At 35.7% G+C, this 21,699-nt stretch overlaps 1 protein-coding gene across 1 annotated transcript in view; it reads right to left on the reverse strand.

Annotated features, from left to right (window-relative positions):
- Nucleotides 1–21,699, reverse strand: part of LOC145689186 (uncharacterized) — a 142,920-nt gene that overhangs the window by 6,068 nt on the left and 115,153 nt on the right. Inside the window, exon 7 of the mRNA XM_081763319.1 lies at nucleotides 1,903–2,003. Within this exon, the coding sequence (XP_081619445.1) occupies nucleotides 1,903–2,003 (101 nt within the window). The remainder of the gene's footprint in view (nucleotides 1–1,902; nucleotides 2,004–21,699) is intronic.

Consider the following 21,699-nt stretch of genomic DNA (forward strand, 5'->3'; position numbering starts at 1 on the left):
TAAATTACCCCACAAAACAGTAAATGCAAAATTGGGTGACATTGCCGGAAACCGTTCTTCAGGAATCAGACATTCTCCAAAAATTAAATTAAATCTTTGAGTTTTACGTCCCACGTGTATGCCGGGTAGGCTAAAGGAGACGGTGAGAATGAGAAATGAAGAAAGTAGGAGAACCCCGAGGAAACCCAAATATACGGTGTTTGTCCACCACAAAGTTCACTTGGCGGGAGCTGGGATCGAACCAGGAACCCCATGCACCAGAGGTGAACGCTCTACCACTGAGCCACCGCAGCTCGTTCTCCAAAAAGTTCAGGTAAATATTCCATTGCTTCACCTGATGTATGCTACATTGCCCCGTCTTCTTGTAGCCATACATATCATCAACTTCCGAAACGATACGAACTACTAAATAATGTCCTGGTACAGAGTTGTTTTCAAAAATATATAAATAATAATAGGTCAAATGATTCGCGAACGGAACACATGTCACCACACACCAATCTTCTGCGAGTGCACGAGTATCTCATGTAAGAGATGCTGATTTTCAGTGGGCCAATATTTAGTATTTTGTGCATTAACATGACCAGTCAAATGGAACCAGCCATCATTCGTGAATAATGTCTCATTAAATACAAAAATATTGTTGCATTTGACTTATTGGAATCACCGACAGTATTTCACTTGATTGTCATCGTCACTTAGGTACAGTTTCTGTACTACTTTTACGTAATATAGATGTAATTTTAAATGATGTGATTCAGCTTCGTTGTATTGCCTTTTAGACTCAGTCATATTATAGTTCTACCTGCTGCGATAGCTGTAAAAGTTCTATCCGTGGTGATTGTCGAAATCGTGCGGCAGCGTCATTCAAAAAGTCATTTGTCAAACGGCCGACCTCTCTCTCTCCCATGTTTATCCCACACACTGTCGAGTTCATTAAATACATCGATTATGCCATGAATACTTGATTTACTTACTTTGTTAACGAAACGATTATGAAATTTATCGTTTGCTACACCTTTCAAAATACGCCTTTAACAAAAACACGTGGTCCTCCAGTGACAAACTCATTCTTGCAACTAACATGATTGAAATGATCATCATAAGGTACATAATTTTCTCTTCGTCATAACTAGCGCCAACCCGTAGTGCCATCTACTGTGTAGGTCTGTTGTCAAGAGTCTTTATAGCCCGTTCGTGACAAGAAAATTTTGTACAGACGGGAGAAGAGGTGAAGGGTACAGGGTTCTTACAAAATTACTTTTATCATTTTCCCTGATTTCCAGGTGCAAGACTAACCATTTTCCCTGACCCGTGACTTTTAATAAGATAACGGTGTACTGACGATGAATGCATGTAAGAGCAAAATAAAGGTTTGAGACAGTGGTTCTCAACCTGTGTGCTGCGAAAGATCAGCTACTCTCCGTCTAAAACACTATACAGTAGACACAGAGCCATACAAAAGGTTAATAATAGTAGTACACAAACAAACCAGCGTAAGCTAATCAAAGAATTGCTATTTGAGCTAGTGAATAAACTTTATAAGCCACCTTCAAATAAAATTACACATTAACGTTAAGCTTCTTTTAAAAAAAGAAAAAAACGAAGAAGATATTGGCCACCCTCCTTCGCAGCGAGCAGCTGTAACTTATGAATTCTTAAAAAAATATCAACAAATTGCTTCTGTTAATTTCAAAGAAAATAAGACGCGCTCCTAAAAATTTAGTAAACAAACGAAAAAAACAATACTTTAATTGAACTTCTGAGCATTTCTTTGAATTCAATAAAATGATAAAATGAAACAATGGGTTAAACTTTTCAAAACAATGTATAAATGTATATGCAATTGTGAGAATGCAAACTGAGAAGATTTGACAACCACTGATTTACCCCGAATCCTACATATTCTTTGGAGCTTTCAGATTACTTTTAACTTTTAAATCTACAGACATTAACTTATTTGTCGTTATGACAAAATGAAGAATTTCTTCTTGTACAAAACGCTTCAATAAATTTACAATAACAGTGAACAATTCTTCATATAAGAGAGGGGCCATAGGTTTTTCTGAATGAAACTTGGTTTAAAAATAGTTCTACCTTCAACGCCACAGATTTGAAAAATGTAAGTTTAGCAGGTATGAGAGGATCTTGAACACCTGATTTCACTTTGTTCACGGTGCAATTTTGGGGAAGTTTAGTGTCAGGACTTTCAATGAAACCTTTCACATTTTCAAATATTTTTAAAGCTGTCTACACAATCAGCATTTTCCACCCATCGAACTTCACAATTTTTTTTCGGAAAAAGAATTTCCTCTGAATTTTCACTGTTCTTACAAAATGAGACAAACACTTCTCTTCGAGCTGGTGATTTACTGAAAAAGTAAGAAAGACTTCGTAAAAACTTGTTGAGGTTCCATTCAACCATTAAATTTCCCCTTAAAAGAGCATCGAGTAGCACATGTAAACCACAGAATCCAATCTGTAGAAGTTTGGTTTCACTTCCCTGTGTTTATATTTCAGTTTGTAGAGAAGTTAGAAACCTCCAATTGACATTGAGTCCATCCATGCTTATTTCGAGTATTTTGGTCAAATCAAAACCCCCCTGGGGAAGCTTCTTTAAATTTCAACAAGAAATCAGTTGCAGTTGCCCTATTAAAAAAAAAAAAAAAAAAAAAAAAAATCAAACACCTTGTTGTAACACTATATTCACTCTGATCCCAAAATCGCAAATGCAGGTCCATTTGACCTTTCCCAGCAATTTTGTTAAACGACTCGTCAAACGCGACAACAAAATATTCATATTTTTCCAAGCTGCTTGTAAGTTTTTTTTTTTCCTGCATAAATGGGGCAATGCCATAACATATAGTGTAGCTGCATTTAACAGGCTCCATATGAAAATTGTTACTGGCTGGAAACAGTCTGAAAACGAAAGCAATAATTTTTACACGAATTGTAACTATCTTTGCAGTTGAAAAAACAAACAAAAATCATACGTTACTTAAAAATATTACAAATTACCACCCGAATTTCAAGATATAATATATTAAATCTTCGATCCAAGCTCCAAGTTATGTACAAAAAAGTTCCCAAAATGCTCCCTGAAAGAAAATGCTAAGAACAGTATTTGTTGCGACACACTGGAGCATATTTTGTCCTCAGTATTTTTCAATGGACACTGGCATTTGAATTTTATCATATATTCTTTAAAAAAAAAAAAAAAAAAAAAAAAGTTTAAGTCTATTATGGTGTGAAAAAGCATACAGTAGTAGCAAATTACCCTCATTTATTTAAGAGTACTTCTACACTATTATGTTCCCAACAGGAAGAAATGCCACTATTTATAACGTGGAGTGTAACAAATCAAACTATCTTCTTAATGACATTCTTAATATTAGAAATAATATTGTGTACAACGATACATGAAGTTAACAAGTTTCATTCTATAAATATAACTCTTGAAACTCAACGAAACATTTATTTGTAGTGTCTTGTTCAATAAATAATGACTGAATTATTATCTTATTTTAACAAATACGTAAGACGGACAATGGTTTCATTTCCTGAGAAAACTCTCCAATTTTCCTTGATTTCCAGGTATTCCAGGTTAAGCAATATTTTTCTTGACTTTTCCCTGATATTTGCCCTTCGTTTGATTTTCCCTGTTTTCCAGATTTGTAAGAACGCTGAGAGTAGAAAGAAGATCAAGTCTTCTTTCAGAGAGCTTTATGCTTGGTCTTCCCATGTGGGAGGGATGAGGTATTAAGAGTCGCCTGAATGGTGGAATGAATTTACAGTATATTGCCCTTTAAAAATTTGCACGAAGAAACTACCAATCGCAATCGTATTTTCAAATAATGAGCTACTGCCGTTTGTATACAGTACCTATTAATGTAATTCAGAAACTAGGCATAATTCAAAATAAAGGTACATAATAGTTGGAATAAATTGTTGCTGAAAAACAAATAATTCGGCACACTAAATTTCATGCTACTGATTTCCAACGATAGCAACTTGAAGAAAACGGTTAAGCTGTTAGAAAATTTTGAGAGAACCTTCTACTAGAAAGTTAGTAATCGTTTACTGTCACAGTAAGTTGTTAATTCAACATTTTAGTGTAGTGGTTCTGGAATTGTTATTCTAGTTTATAGTTTATTTGTTCATGTTTTTGTAATTAGTGTTAAGTGCAATATTATTTGCTACATTTATCAGTTTATTTCTTTTTTAATCTTAACAATTATCCATGATAACCCTAAACACTATGATGATCTCACGATATCTTGTGCCCGAATGACAGGATTTCCCTCTACCAGCGAAATCGACAGCACCAACACACATGATACAACTACGTCAGAGATTTTCTCGGGACACTTCCTACCGGTATTACTGCATTACAGGAAATTATGCTAATATATATAGCACGGCATAATGAAAAGCTTGATGAGAGCATATCTGTCTCCATTTCACCTTAAAGGAGATGTGCTTATCGTACAAAATTAATCTTTTCAGACTTACGAAGAAATTCGTTTTTCAGGATTTTCTCGAAAGATTTACCGCATGAGGATTTACACCACTTATGACAAATTATTCAACACAATGAGATCTTTCGATTTGAGATTTGAACACCTTTGAACTATTTTTTCTCGTCCAACACTAATAATGCTGTAGAAGTTCAACTTATATTGTCTTGCTTAAAGGCATATTGTAGGGATAGGATGGCCAGTTCATTTCCCCTATGGCAAGAAAGGATATAGAGAAAACTGGTCTCCTATGGCAAGAAAGGATATAGAGAAAACTGGAAATTAAGGAGTCAGAATAGAAGGACAAACTGAGAACTAGGACAAGAACAGAATATGGCTTCATTACACACAATCAATCAATATGTTTTGATATAAAGGCAATACGGATTTCCAATACTCTCATGAACGCAGATGCTTGATCGAAAACCTCCAATTCTTCAGAGGAAAAAAATCGCAGATTCGATTAACAGGACAAAAAAAAATTTGTAAGTGAAATGGAAGAAGAATTGGTCATTCTGTGCAAACAAACACTGACTGAAACTCAAGCCAAAGCTACACTCAAACGGCGTAAAATGAAAGCGCGTCCAATGCCAGAGTATAGCTCGAGAATCAGTTTCTTGATATTTTAGATTACGTGCACGACCCTGAGTCGGATTTATGTACTAAAGAAATGTTAGTTGTTTCTTTGTTTTTGGTTTGTACGACTGATAGTCCTGTCTGCTGACATAAGAAAACTAGTCTGAAAAATTTTAGACAAAATACCTCCATTCGAAAAGAAAGCTCATCTAACCAGAATTCGTGAAATATGTTCTGACAAATCAAAATATTCTGTTGGAAAACACATCTAGAAAGAAAACTAGCCTGTCTCTCTGCTTACCTGAATACTTCAAATTGTACTACACAAAATCTAACTCTACGTGAATATTGTTTTGGCGTATCGATACAGATCTTTCACATGATAATTTAGCACTTCTAAAAATAAATTTCTAAATTATTGATCGAATCTATCGAAAGTACCGAAGCTAGTATTGCGCAGAAATATTTTGTTCATGACGCATACTATTGAATTTAATTATTTCATTTTTTCTCTTATATTTTTAAATTTTGATTTGATATATATTAAGTGTTGATGGCGGATATAAGGGTTTGCCAACCATGAAGTATATTTTAGTGTTTTGTTTAAATTGATAAGGACACATGTATAATTTAATATGTGGTTTCCACTTCACATTCAGTGTTCTCCATTGGGGGGGCCGCGGTGGCTCAGTGGTAGAGCGTTCACCTCTGGTGCTTGGGGTCCCGGGTTCAATCCCAGCCCCCGCCAAGTGAACTTTGTGGTGGACAAACACCGTGTGCGTGGGTTTTCTCGGGGTTCTCCCGTTTCCTCCCACTTTCTTCATTCCACCATTTCATTCATTACTCATCATTACCGTCTCCTTTAGCCTAACCGCCATAATCGTGGGACGTAAAACTCAAAGATTTCAGTGTTCTCCATTGTGTATTTTCTACTCTGACCAGGGAAGGGTCCAAATGGGGCACTCGAGTTGCTGAACGACATGTATCAGATATGAAAGAGGGTGTGAAACTATGTTCATATGCAAATTTATAGCGGCTGAAGGCAACATGGAAAAGCAGGAGAGCCAAAAGAAATATGGCCGACCGTAAGGCCCAATAACAGAGAAAGCTAAGGAATCACTTGTTCCGCGCGTGAATGGCCACAGATATGAAGCTAAATGTTTAGTAGTAGATGCATAAAATCTGCTATATGTAATTAACATCATGCCCGCCATATTGAATTTGGATTCACAGTATAAAAGAGAAAATGGGTCATTTGGCATATAAAATAGCACTGAAATTTTATCAGGAATACATTGGTGTTGACTATTCTGTAGTAACTGTTGTGAGTGGGGAAGTAATATGCAAAAAAGGACACACACAAACTGTGTAATATAGACTCACTAGTATGATGCAAAACTAGAGCTTGGAGAACTCTGGTTTGTATACAGATCAAGGGAAAAGTGTGTTTACATGCAGAATAGTTGCGAGTAAGGGAAAGATAGTCATTGACGACAGAGGAAAGAGAGACTAAAAGTGATTCCATGCCACCTACTGTGCGTCCAGTTTGTAGACAGAAAGTAAGCGAGAAAGGTCATTAGCTAGTATCTGCGTTATCAGTAAAGTAGTCAAGTAAGATAGAGTGGTTGGTAGGAAGATAAATCTGCCCTTGGTCGGTGAGCCACTGTTGAGGAAATGATAAAAAATGACAAGGTATATTCTAATTCATCATATGGAAAAGTTATTTCTTCTTGTGGGCATGGATATGTATCTCCAGGTAGTTGTGTCATTATTAGTACATAAGTTTAGGACGTGCAACAATAATCCCTGCGAATATCAGAAATGTAGTTATTAGTGAATGTTGATACAGTGGTCGAAGAATACTAAACGTTAGAGGTAGATGATAGCGTGTCAGGTGAGAACAGCTCTTGTGTTTTTATCACACTCTTATAGATACTGTTCACATCAATTGCGCTTCATAGATTGGTATGTACCTTTATCAGTATATTTGCTTAATGTGATGATATTTGTTAATTTTTTTTTTAGAAGAACCAACCAATTGTACCTGTAATCCCCAACCCTTCTTTGTGTCGGGTGTTTTAACGTGACAACAACTATCCATCTTTTACACGGCAATACTACCAGCTCTTTGTAAGTGCAAATGTTCTTTTTACTCTTTTTCTAGATGTGCAAACTGTGCCAACATTATTCCGTAGTTTGTTCAAATATCCCCTCACGACTTTCTTGTATGTTACTTCTTAACTCACAATAAAGTTACTACAAAATGGTTAATACCAATGAATTCCTGGAAAAATTTCAGTGCTATTTCATATGCCACATGTCCCACTTTCTCTTTTACATTGTGAATCCGAATTCAAGATGGCCACTCAATATGGCGTCCATGATGTTAAACACAGATATAGCAGATCTTTACATGCATCTGCTACTGAACACTTGACCTTAATTTCTGTGGCCATTCACGCCAGGGTTTGAAAAAACTCGGGTATTTTTGAAAAAACCCAGCCCACCTGCGCCCACATGGGTATTATCGGGTATTTTCGGGTTTGTTTGGGTCTTTTGGAAATATTTCATTACTTTGGGGTAAAAGTGTTAAAATGTGATTTATATTTCAAGATTGTCATTGTCGCAACTTGCAACAATTTTCTATTCACTACTGTTTTGAAAAAATGGCCGCTACTTCGAAATTTTACATTGGATCGCTGAGATAATCTACACACCAAATTTAGAATGTGTCTTGATTCTGGCCTCAAAATTTTAACTTAAAAGTCCGAAAATTGCACCCTGTAGCGTGGATACCCACTAGTTGAAAAATGGCCGCCATTTTGAAATTTTACGTTGGATCGCCGCCAAAATATATATACAGCTAATGTAGAGTGCCTCGTGCTTCTACTCTGAAAATTTATATTTAAAAGATCGAAAGTTGTACTCTGTAATGTGTATGTGGTACAGACAAATGAACAAATGTGGATCGAGTCATCCCAAGAGCCTTAGTAACGTTTGCCGAATATGAATACAAAACATATTAATTCAAAACAAAGATATAATTCATGTATTATAAAATAAATAGTTTTATTGTTGAAGTATTCATTTCAAATGCCTTATGTGTTCTATTGCGGGAATTTCCCGAGCACTTCTTTCACGACGGGTTTCCCCCGAAAATGCAACTTTCTTTACTGGACATCGACATTTCCACTAGTACGGAAGTTTAAATTCAGCACTTGAAATAGAAGGGTTACATAGTCTTCGGAACTGCGAGCATTAAGCTTCTTAAATTTCACAAGAATGTTTACGTTATTGCAGGTGTTGATTCTACACAATGCTTATTTGGAGAGTAGCAACGAATGACTGAACTAAACTACTGTTGCTGGAAAACAAAATTTTACTGAAGAGTACTTGTGTTACCATCAAATGTATGAAATAATACTAATAATTTTACTAATGCATTTACATATTTACTGGCGATACAGACACCTATATCCTTGAACTCGTCAAACGTATCAGGGATAACGTCCCCCGGCGTCGCTGAGCACACTATTCACGGAAAGTATTTTCTAAAATATAAAATTGCATATTTTACTTAAAATAGGCTATAAACAGAATCCATACATTAATTTGTTCTGTAATTATTTCAAGCTAAGATAAGCTTTTTTTATTCATTCAGTGCATTCAGAATTTCATATAGATTTAACATTGAATGTTGTTGTATACTTTAACATGAAAGCGTCTAATTCGCTAAAATCTGATAAAAATAACTTTCAATGTGATCACCTTAGTTGTACCAATAATATACTAACAAAAAGCTCAAAAAACCAGGTGGGTCTACTTGGGCAAACCCTGATTCACGCATAGAACGAGTATTCCTTAGCTTTCTGTGTTGCTGGGCCCTACGCTCGGCCATATTTCTTCCTGCTCTCCTGATTTTCCAATGTTGCCCTCAGCCGTTATAAATTTGCATATGTACATAGTTTCACACCTTCTTTCATGTCTGATACATGTCGTTCGGCAAATCAAGTGCCCCATTCGGACCCTTCCCTGGTGAGTTTCATGCAGTGTCACTCGCTTGTGTCTTTCCTGCTGGTCTAGTGGCTAGCGCCTTCGCTTCTTAGAAGACGGGTTATGTTGTGTAGTTCATTTCTATAATGATTTTATACATCATGGTTGTCTCAAATTTTGATTAATTTTGGACTATGCTAAGAAAGAAAATTAGTATGGTCCGAAGTTAATTAAGAGTACGAACAACGAATGTTAAAAATAATTATAGAAGGAATAACAGCATGAACCACCACGATTATTAACCCATTTCATTCATTGGACGGATCGATTCCGAGAAATTACTTCATTCAATGAATATCTAAAGTACTGACTTGCCCCAGATACAGACTAACGAACTAGATTCCTTGTGATGGTTTTTACATTAGTGAACTACACTTGCAAAATAAAAATACAGCTTTTGTATACTCTGCAGAAATACATCACCAGAAAATAACATTTAAAGAATTCTTCTTCACATGCATTTACTAGTAATCCTAGTTGTAAACATAAAGGGCCTTATGCAGAGTCGTTCTGACGATTGATTAATGTCATACTAAAGTGTTCTAGTAACATATGTTTCCTGCAGTACTTATGCCTTTAGTATTACGCTATTCATACGTCAAAACGACTCTGCATAAGGCGCATTCTATAAATATAATACTTAGTATTTAATTCTATCGCCTGCAGAAATTTCTTCCTTATAAACATTTCTCTCAATGCAGACTATTGAATTTTACCTGTAAATTTTGAAAAATGTTGTGTGCCTAAACCTGACCTGTATCAGTTTATTTTTTAAGTGTTGCCATGAATTGTGTACAGACTAATATGTTTGCACACTATATGCCATTGAAACGATTCTGTGGAAAAAAAAAAAAAAATCCGGGAATTTATACTGTTAAATTCCGCTAGTTTCTCAAGATTTACTTGTAATTAGATGATGTGGCCAAACCTAACCTACTATTAAGAGACAAGAGCGAAATTGTAAAAAATTTTCCATCGAGAAAAAGGCCCTTCCCTCAACTAAACACAGACCTAACTTTGATTAGGTTCGTAATGTTAAATTACTTCAGATTTGGTTTCGTTTACTTACTACATATGATTTACCCTGCTGGGATTATCGGTACTTAACCCCCGAAGCGTGCTAGATGATCAGACAACATTTTACCTGTATTGTTTAAAATAAAATTTCACCATATTCTTAATATGCACTTCGAAACCACTAATTCGAAACAGTACAATTCGGAATTTCTATAAGTACCAGTAACAAACACCTATGCGGGTTTACTTCTGGTACATCACTCGAAATAATTGAAAATTATACTTCTTTCACTAATTACCTTCTTTCTGTATCCTAAAACATTTGCGGTGGCTGACATAACAATACCTCGCTTCATATAGATGAGATCCAAGGGGGCCAACAGAAATAATTACAATTCTTTTACGATTTGCGTATATATATATATATATATATATATATCATAGCGTTATATATGACAAAAACTAATGCAAAGAACACGATCTTGGTGGAATGCCATTTAAAAAGCAGTAATGCCACCTCAACAGAGCACTGACAAGGTGAAGCTGTTAAGCCGGCGTGAGTATTCATCCGAAGGGAGTATGCACGCCAACAATGGTGGGTAGACGCGCAATAGAGGGTAGTGAAAAGTACTTGGAAAAAACATAAAATGAAACCTTTGAGTTTTACGTCCCACGATAATCGCAGGTACGCTAAAAGAGACGGTGGGGATCAGAAATGAATAAAGTGAGAGGAAACGGAAGAACCTCGGGGAAACCCACGCATACGGTGTTTGTCCAACACAAAGTTCACTTGGTGTGTCTGGGATCCAACCAGGGATCTTTTGCACCAGAGATGAACGCTCTACCAGTGAGCTATCGCGGCCTGGAAGTAGAGTTTCACAGTGGTACGAGTTTCAATACCACTAGTCATGGTTTCATAATAGTATCGCTTCACTTGTATAAACATAAAATAGAGCTTCCGTGCAATGTCCAGAAATACATCGACGGTGCAATATGGCATCTAATACTGTCATCTTTCATATGCACTTATTTTATCCGTTAAAAAGCACTTGTACTGTAATGATTTTACACTAGTCACCCTACACTTATAACATAAAATACAGTTACATTATTTAGTATTTAATAGTGTCAGCTGCAGAAATTTTTCCTTTCAAATATATCTTTTCATGCAAAGTATTGAATTTTACCTATAAATTTTCCTAAATGTTGTGGCAAAAGTAAACCAGTACCGACATCTAAACTACACCCACACGGAAATATTTTCAATAATTTTAGAATTGAACCAAGTTTAACTACTGCGTTATATTACAATTTAGTGACCACATATGTAAATAAAAATAACGATATCAGGATCAGAAATATTCTAGAAGATGAAATTCCGCGTAAACAGTATTCTACTTTATTTCAAAACTTCTTCATCTTCTTGTCATGTATTAATCACCATTACCACTCATTAGGTAGGTGCAACAGCTCGCTAATCGTACGTGCTACGAATGCAAAATTGTCTAATGTGTACATCGGCAAGGTTCAAGATTACTGCGGGGCTCTAACCAGTCTTCACTCCCTAACGCTTGCTCGGCAATACTGTGTAAAATAAATGTATAAACTTTAGCACAGAAAGAAACCAACCCAGCTACTAACCTACATGGGGGGCAGTAATCTAGAACCTTCCCGTGTACCTCACACAGAGGATTTATGTTTCAGGAACAAAATTGAATAAAATACAGGACACAATTGGGAAGAAAGGTCACAATCACGAAAAAAAAGGTTAAAGTCAAGAAAAGGTCAAAATTAGGAAATAAGTTCAGACAGTGAAAAGGGCTGAAAGCCAAGTTGAACAGGGCAAAAACTTAGAGGAAAGGGGGAAGTGTATAATGAAAAAAGAACAAAGAGTAGAAAAGGAAGATGTACGTACGTGTAAATGTAGCGTAGCCCACTCAACTCTCTTCTTCACAGAGCACTACCCCACACGAGGCACTCGCCGAAATGGCCACCGTCGAACTCCATCTGCTTCTTCTGTTACGAATATTTTTTAAAAAATGTTTACAAACGCGGGTCCAGTTACTACCAATTTTATCTGTCAGCACTTTCGATTGAAGTTTGCGTCAAAGCAAAATTGAATTTGAGATAATGGTTAAGCAATTATAAAGCCTTTCACCAACTTTTACACCGACCAATTAAGAATTTTGAATCGACTGGTACGGAATTATTCCCATAGGCGTCATTGCCCCACGCTTCACAAGAATTGCAGTAAGTATTCCAGCATAAAACTTGCAAAAATTAAAACTATTGGGCCTTATGCTCGTTTTGACAATAACTGCAGGAAACATATGTTAGACGAACTCTTTAGTATGGCACTAATAACGCGTCAGAACGACTCTGCATAGGCCCATATGACTATCATCGCAAACAAAAACGCAGATTTCGCGTTGAGTAGATGCAAACTTTTACGGAATGAGATCCGTAATAGAAAGTATATATTTATTAAAATGCTGCGGAAGCTGTAAAAACGGTCGATTATTTTTCAGGTTTTGATTCGAGTACCGGGCCATGGCCCTTGACTCGATGATGATTTGTTTTAAAAATTTATCGTTTGGGATAATTGATGAGTTCTTTTGATTACATGATTTTTCTGTAACATTGATATCTGAACCATCAACTGTCGCTGGCCAGGTAATATCAATCTTTTAATTAGTTTGGTCACGAACGGGGTATGCGATAAACATTGCGATGCAAGTTATAGTAGCGAAGGCTGTAAAAACGCGCGAACTCCAACCTATAATTTGGATTTCAACCCTTTGATGTACGGTTATTTGTGATTTCATGTTTAACAAAGACAATATTTTAAAGTGTGCGTAATTTAAATAAATTAATTGAATACATCATTTTTTTCATAAAGTTTATGTTTTAAAACTATTGTTCAAAGCCTTTGTATATTAATAAACATTCTCCAAAATCAACGCAATTGAATTGTGCTGCCATCTTTGGAGTTCTTTTAAACTATACGTTTGCGAACGTTTATGTGTTTATGGCCAATCCTTTCGACAATGAGATCTCGGAAGCTACAGGCTCTAGAAAGATCACGTTTTCGCTGATCGATAGTAAATTTTGCGTAGATTCTCCAGTTCTAATTGAATATTAAAAAAACATGACCATTATTTCTTTTATTGCATTTTTACAGGTACAGTAGAGTGTTAAAATTTTAAAAAAATAAAAAGGTAAAGCATCATATCCTATGCATTATACATGCAAACACCACATAATTGTATATTGTGAATGCATATCCTCCGGCGTTTGTTTCATGGCCAAATTATAATGAAAAACAAAGGATAACCATTTCTCCAGTCTAAGTTGAATTTTTATTGTTTGTAGTGTTTTGCTCAATGAATACCATATATCACTGACATTATAACTAATTGTGTGCGTAATAATACTAATAATTGCTTATTACATACTGCAGGCAAGAAGAGAGAAAACACTGATCATACATGAATTAAAAACTCCAACCGGAAGTAGGCTCAAATCTTGCAAACGGTGCGAAATAATCGAAATCTTCCCTTTACGGTATCTCTTGCCGATTTTTATCAAGACATCTTCCAGTTGTGTCTGTAAAGGGACATGTACAGATGTGAGGAATAACAAGGAGATTCATACGCATATGTGAATGATGCGCTGTGTAGAAAGCGCCGGTTCAGCTAATACAATGTAAAAAAGTATGATGTGGGGACACTTTCCCTTACAGTATGCGTCAACACAACTCAAAATTTAGGTTTTAGTTAGCGATTAATGGTATAAGTTATATATTTTTGCATGACTTGCGTCGTTACGTTTCAATACGCGCCTCAGCTTTTGCGAAAATTCATATGGAATTACGTCAAAGTAGGGAAAAGGTATTACTAGTATAAACAACAAAAACTGGTAATGAATGGTGTAAATTGAGTGCAAATATGTGGAGAGAGAGTCCTATTTGAGGCCCTTCCTCCACGAGGATATGACACATACTCTTCTAGTTCATTTTTGTTGTTTGTGCAAGTAGAAAAGCTGAGATCAATAATTTTACGAATTGGGTTGCTCATTGCCCATCTGTCTGGAACATTTAAAAAACAGAGTGGGTTTGGTAGAGAGGGTGAAATTTTTTTATTGAAGTTGCACCACCCTCCACTTTACACACAATCTTATTGATTAAAAAAAATGATTTGCCTACGCTATTAAACAGTTAAGCGAGCGTCAATGAGCGAAGCCCCGTAGGGCGCGTTTTTTTCCACCTTTACGTGACATTACGTCACGATCGGGTAGTGCATTTCAATCTAAATTTAATCACACCTGCATGAATACATTGAGTATTGGAGGCGCTGTTGCCACTGCAACAGACAGGGCCGAATTTAGCAGTTTGTCGCCCCTAGGCCCAATAATTTTTTCCGCCCGCTAGTCTGGTTAAAGTTACTTTCCTAAAAACCTTTATTAAAAATTATATCAGCCCTATATGTTAATTGCTTAAACACCACTCCACGATACAATTTTATCATTGCAAGTTTTTTGAGGAATTTACTTGGTTCTGGGCTTAACAAAATACCGTTAATGTATTAACAAAAGATTGGTGAATAACTTTGGTTTTGTACAATTTAAGATAAGATAAGATAAGATATGCTTTATTGTCATTAAACAACATTTGTTGCAATAGACATGGTCAAATATAACACACACACACACACACACACACACACATATATATATATATATATATATATATATATATATATATATATATAATCAGTCTTGGGAAGTAACGTAACGCAAGTAACGCGTTACTTTTTAAGTAACGTTTCCTAGTAACGCGTTACATTTTTTCCAAAGTAACTGTAACAGTAACGCGTTACAAATTTTTAAGTAACGTACCTAGTTTGCGTTACTTTTTTCGCGTTACATTTCAGATGAGTAACTACAATATATGTATTCTTTTTTTTCGGAAACAAATGTTTCTTTCCTGTGAGAGAATTTCTCAGAATGAAACACTCGAGCATGAACTACGTATGTCAGTGACCGATAGTCACCGACACACAGAGAAACAGATAAGTTCGTAGTGCCACTTGCTGCTTTTGGAAGATGAGGACAGCCTTAGGGAAATCACGTGTACTGATTGCAAGCACCTGGAAGATTTTGTCGTAGATTTCGACAGCTCCAAATCAATACTTTCAGTGAGTGAACTAGGAGTGCAATTATACCGGTAGTCTATTTTACTTTGATTGGTGTTGTTTTTATAAAGATGAAGAATGAAATTTTTTACCGTTCGAACATTTGAAAGAATGGACAGAATTTAAAAGTAAAGTGTCTGAAGTGCCCCGGCTGGAAATATTTATCAACAACTAGGATGCCATAATTAACGATGTACAGTAAGGGGTTAATATGAATAAACTGTGTTCTGATGAGCAGGTCTACTTTATTACTAGAAAATAGTTTGCTGATGGTATGTAATATTGGAGTTCTTTCAGATCAGTTTCCTTATCCTACAGTCCCATTGATTATAGAGTTTGAAACTAGCTTTAGAAAGCATGTATCGATTTTAGAGTTACTGGCAAATTTTGATTCACCCCCAGTTCATGTGTTCTCATTTTACTACTTGTAGTGTAATGTTTCTCTATATTCTGTATTTTTAATTTTACATAACAACATTGTTACTATTACATAATTAGTTTAGCAGAATAATTATAAGCAACTACTTTTCTAAACCATACGAATGAGCACGAATCAAGCTAAAACTCGGCTCGACTCGAATTCAAGTCGAGTTTCGAGTCCAGTCGAGTTTTATAAATGGCTCGTTCGTTTCAACTCGTCTTGAAATCATGGCCTGATTACACTGGAAAGCGAAAGCCATGAGAAATGTAAGCTAAGCAGTAATATGGAATACTTTTAGTGTTGCTCACGAGAGGGGACACTGCTCGCATCTCGTCTCGTCTCGATAGCGAGACCACACGATATTTTTTATAACTAGCTCAGCTCGGCTCGGCTTAACTGAGATGGCTCGAGCCGGCTTGCTTGGAGGTGAACCATCGGCTCGAGCTGGCTTGGTAGGGATGAGCCATCTGCTCGATTTGGCTCAACTGAGCCGAGTCGGTTGAGTGAGCTGTTGGCTCGGCTCACTTCTCGGTTCGGGTCGATAGTGAGTGAGCTGTGAGCCGAGCTGCTCGAGTCGTTGACAATTTTAAACCCGGGCCGAGCAGTTTTGAAGATATTTGGCCAGTGCCCTATAACTTTAAACAGTGTTTGGCTCGAGCCCGAATACTCAACCTAGACCCTCAACCAAATTCACAAACTCGTAAACAATGTTCTTGACTCCTAGACTTCACGACTACCGAGGTTGGCAATCAACTAGTTTTTTAGTATGCAAATACAAACCGCCTATCTTTCATGTTTATATACAGTGTTGTTATAATTAATTAATTAATAATAAAAATAATATAAGTTGTAGTGGTAATAGTGTCATTGATAATAATTATATTGTCCAGGTAATATAGCCTACTTGAAGAATATACTCGAAGCTACACACCGGATTTGCCTCGACTCGACTCGAAATTCGACCCCAATTCGAGTCGAATTGGAGGAAATTTTTCGACCGAGTTCTCGGGTCGAGCTCAAAGATGTATGTTTCTAGTCGAATCGAGTTTCAAAGAAAACTGGCTCGAACTCGTTCGTGCCCATCCCTGCATGTAACGCAATATGGCATTTTATCAATATTACATTATATGAAAATGTACATATATCAAGTAAAAATTTGTCCTTGCATTTACATAAAGCGATTCAGAACATGCAATAATAATAATAATAATAATAATAATAATAATAATAATAATAATAATAATAATAATAATAATAATAATAATAATAATAATAATAACGGGAGTAATAGTAGTTGCGAAAATTGAAGTAATATTTTTCCCACATATTTAAAGTTTGGGACCTAAAAGTAACGCGTTAGTAACGTGTTACTTTCCAAGTAAAGTAACAGTTACTTTTTTGGGGCAACTAACGCGTTACATTTTAAGAGAAAGTAAAGTAACTTGAACGAGTTACATTTTTACAAGTAACTTACCCAACACTGATATATATATCGCACACTACGTACTATGCACTCGCAGACTTGTGAACTTGGACCTTTTGACGCACACTAAGTGACGTCAGTTCCGGAAATAAGCGTACTTCGAATGCAGGACTAGCTCAGGAGAGTAATGCTCCCGGAAGTAGGAACGAAAAACACTGATCTGATTGGTTGGCGTTATCTATGTCTTGCCACGTTGCATTCAAATGGCAGAATTCAGACGGTTGTTGTTGTCGGTCGTCATGGCCGAGTGGGCTAGTGCTATATGCTAGTAAGAAAATCTATTTTGGCGTGAGTTCAAACCCGGCCCGAGGAAAGTTTTTTTTAAACATTTTTATAACACTTTTTAAATTAAAATAATACAAAAATAATACTCAAAAATGTGATTTACTTACTTTTGTGCAGATAAGTAGTAGTAGTAGTAGAAACGGGTTAGAAGCCCCGCAGGGCTCGTTCTGTTGCTCTTGTACTCCATGATATAAGGCTCGTTTTGTTCCCCTTGTGCTAAATGATATAGATTTTGTGACCAACTTAAAACAACTGACTAGGATAGCGCGTAAAACGGCTGGCTAGAGTAGCGCGCGAAAAAACGTACTTCCGGGAGTATTACTCTCCCGAGGGGTCGTTCGAATGCACACTTGTATCTTTTGGACACGGCCTAAGGAAAATGTATAACCCCTATTAATACTAAACATCGAGTGATTTACATTAAGTGTCTTTATAAGTTAGCCTAATACTAGCGCAAATAGAAAAAGTAAATTCTTCCCATTAATTTAACTATATTCATATAAGCACTCCTGCACATTCTTTTTTTTTCTTATAGGGACTTCCTTCTTCCTTTTTGCCGGGCGAATGTATAAATGATATATTGAATCTCCTGAGTTAGCCTCCCCTCGATGTTCAGCAGTACCAGTGATGAAAGTTATGGCTATTTATTTTTATTTCTAGATATTTTTTAATTTTTTTTCTCTCGGCCGTGCGCCCCCTGGGAGCTTGCGCTCATAGGCCCGGGCCTATTGGGAAATCCGGCCCTGGCAACAGACAGAAACTCTGGTGACAAATTAGGATATTTAACAAGTCATAATTTTGTAATCATAAAAATATAACAGGATCGCATGATTTACAGATAACAACAATAATAGTAATTGGAATATTGATATTCTACAAGAAAATAAAGAATGCATTAATAACCTGTTTTTTGTCTTGAGTTTAGAATACTTCGAAAGCAGCCTCAGTATTTTTTTGTACCTAATATAGAGACTTTACAATCTTCTAATACTGAATCGAACACAAAAAAGTATTTTTATTTAATTTTCATTCAACGTATACAATGTTAGGATAATTATTCAATGATTTTCCCAAAATATAGTTAAGTTACTGCTTCCATATATTTCAAATACAAATTTCTGTGCCAATAGGCAACTAAAAGATTTTCTTTTTAGAGCAATTGGAAGATAAACATCAGAACAGAAAATTATCTACAAATGACTTACTGGGCTTGGTGTCTTGTTTTACTTTCAAAAATGTAATTAGCTGTTTTATTTACTCACTTTCGTTATAGTTTACCTTTCGTGCACAGACCCATAGCGAACCAAAATATTGACGTTGCCATGAGAATCTCGACGGGGAATAGTGTTGCCACGAGACGAGAAAACCTTATTTCTCGTCTCGTCCCATAAATATGTTTTTTCTGTTGTAACAGATTAAGACAGTTTGTTAAGGAGCCCTCATATGTCTCTGCATACAACAAAATCAATGAATCTCCCTCGATTACAAATTGCAACAGGCATTGTACTTTCTAAGTGTCGTGTTACATTATACATTTGTATAATGTATCATGGTTCTTCACCATTTGGACAATCTGTATGTTATATATATATATATATATATATATATATATATATATATATATATATATATATATATATATATATATATATATATATATATATAAAATTTAGTTGTAGAGTGGTTAGCATTGATTCATGTTTCGTCAAGCCACACTATCGAGAACAGAACCTAAAAGACATGCAAAAGGACAACGGTTGAGCTTTCGAGGGGCATTTCTTGAGGAACCAGAATTATATCTGAGACCGAAATAAAAATTCTCTTGTAAGCTCACGTCTATTATAAATCACCACTTTTTGCATTCCAGTTTTTCACATGTATCGAATTTCTATGACTTTGTATAGCAAACTACGATGAGACATCGATTAAAAAGCACATTGCTTTTTATACAGAAGTAAAAGCATACACTACAGTCCCACAGTTCAGTAATTAAATTTTCAGCACTGATATTTGTCCCTTGAAAGGAATAAAAAGACCTTTTCATATTTTGGGTTCAGCGTTAAATTTCAATCTTAGGCCACGCCTCCATTGCTTCCGAATGCGAACTGCGAATTCATGTGCTTGTACTACATCCGTAGTTGTGCGAATGCGAATCAAGTTGCAATGTTTCTTTCAAAGCTTCAATGTGAAATATTTTTGATTGAAAATTCTTGAAGTCTTGAGAGCCTAAATAATAATAATATCTATTAATTTCCTTTGTGTACAAAATAGAGTGTGTCGCTCCCGTTATTATTATGCTTCCGTGGTAATCGCTCCTATTTTCAGTTTAAAATAAATCAACTAAATAAAATTAGAGATTACAGAATCAATCTACTTTCTAAGAAAATTTTCTCCATGAGAAACCCGTTTTTGCTATTTCAAATATATTTGTCAATAATTATATGTATTCGTAAAATCATTGAGGAAAAAGGATGAAATATAAATTGAATAAAAAGTTGTGGTTCGTGTATTAATAAATCTTCACATTTTAAAGACAAAATAAAGAAAAATATACATACCTCCCACTCCAAATTCCTTGCTTACATCTGCTCATAATTGTTCACGACGTGTCGTATGCGGCAATCTGGATGAGCTTGGTTCCACAATGGAACTTTATCAAAAACACAATTTATTCTATTTCCATTTTTATTTATTTTTTTTATCTCCGCACCGCGCAATGTCGACTGCTTTCACGCAAAACGAACTTTCTTCTCTCACGTAGCGCCCAATTCCTCTGCAGACGACTCTCCATTCGCACGAGTTCGGACCAGTGTTGCCAGATCTACTGATTTTGCAGGAGATCTCCTGTTTTTTCTACGTTCTACTGATCTACTGCGAAAGAAAATGAAAAGTGAACAATCTCCTGCTTTTTCCTTACTTCGAGGAGTTGAAGAAATATATTATTATTAATATTGAATTTTCAATGTTTCCTCACATAAAAAGATGAAATTTCTCTGTTATAGCACACAAAACTCTGTAGAGCATATAGTTATAGAGCTTTACTGTATATAATATGAATCCAAAGAATACAACTGTACGTCATCTTCTATAAGATTCGTCTATATTCTGACTTTCTGTAAGATTTACAAATAAGTGTTGTTTAGATTGGGACTTGGGTTGGAAGAGTGGCTTAGATCATTTCTCAACGATCGTCAGCAAGAAATCGTCTCAAGCCACGATCACGTGTAACTGTACCATATAGCTACGTTATCGCTACGTGCATGAAAAAACATTTCCCCACTCCACTTTGCTTTTTCACTACGTTTTACTTCACACACGTGTGTATCAAATAATATTAATATAAATCGGGACTTTCCCTTTTATTTGCTCAACGTAGTTAATCGGAAATGAATTCTGGACTGCTTGTTTTGAGTACTGCCCCCTTAATAATGGCAAATTTTATTGCCCCCCCACCCCGATTTACATTCAAACGCCACCACTGTAAGTGTCTACTGCTTTCTCCTGTTTTTTATCTTCGAATCTCCTGCTTTTCCAACTGATTGATCTGGCAACACTGGTTCGGACGAACAATCCCAGCAGGTTGGGATAGTTCGCATTCACATCTTTTCGTCGGTTTTCGCAATTCGCAGGTCGGAACTAACACTAGTTAACAAAGGTTTTGTTACATAAAAGGAAATACCTGTTCTTAAAGGAACTTTTTGCGCTGAATTCGAATATGCACTCGGTTTTTCTCCATCACGTACGATTTTCCCGTAACAGAGGGATTTTCGGGAAAATCCCTCAAAAATGTCCCTTTTGTTTATTTTACACTTCAAGATCTTGTCCCCTTGCATATACTAACATAGAAATTATACCTAAGTATACTTTGATTCATATTTAACAAACCCTCCAAGTTTCGTAATAATCGCTTTATTCTTTCTAGAGAAATAAATATGTTTGTATGTATACTGTGTGTACTGTTTATTGCACCTTATAGTAATGCTTTCAGATCTCTTAAGTTGAGGTAAAACGTTTTGCTTTATTACCACAAACACATATATAAAATATAATACAATATAATTTACAAGTGTGACAATTTACAATAAACAATAATACAAATGTACCAAAAGGTCATGAAAAGACAATCAAAACTATCACAATATATGAAACTTCCAT

The sequence above is a fragment of the Thermobia domestica genome, chromosome 7, assembly GCF_964235325.1.
Source record: "Thermobia domestica chromosome 7, izTheDome1.hap1.1, whole genome shotgun sequence".
Taxonomy (NCBI): domain Eukaryota; kingdom Metazoa; phylum Arthropoda; class Insecta; order Zygentoma; family Lepismatidae; genus Thermobia; species Thermobia domestica.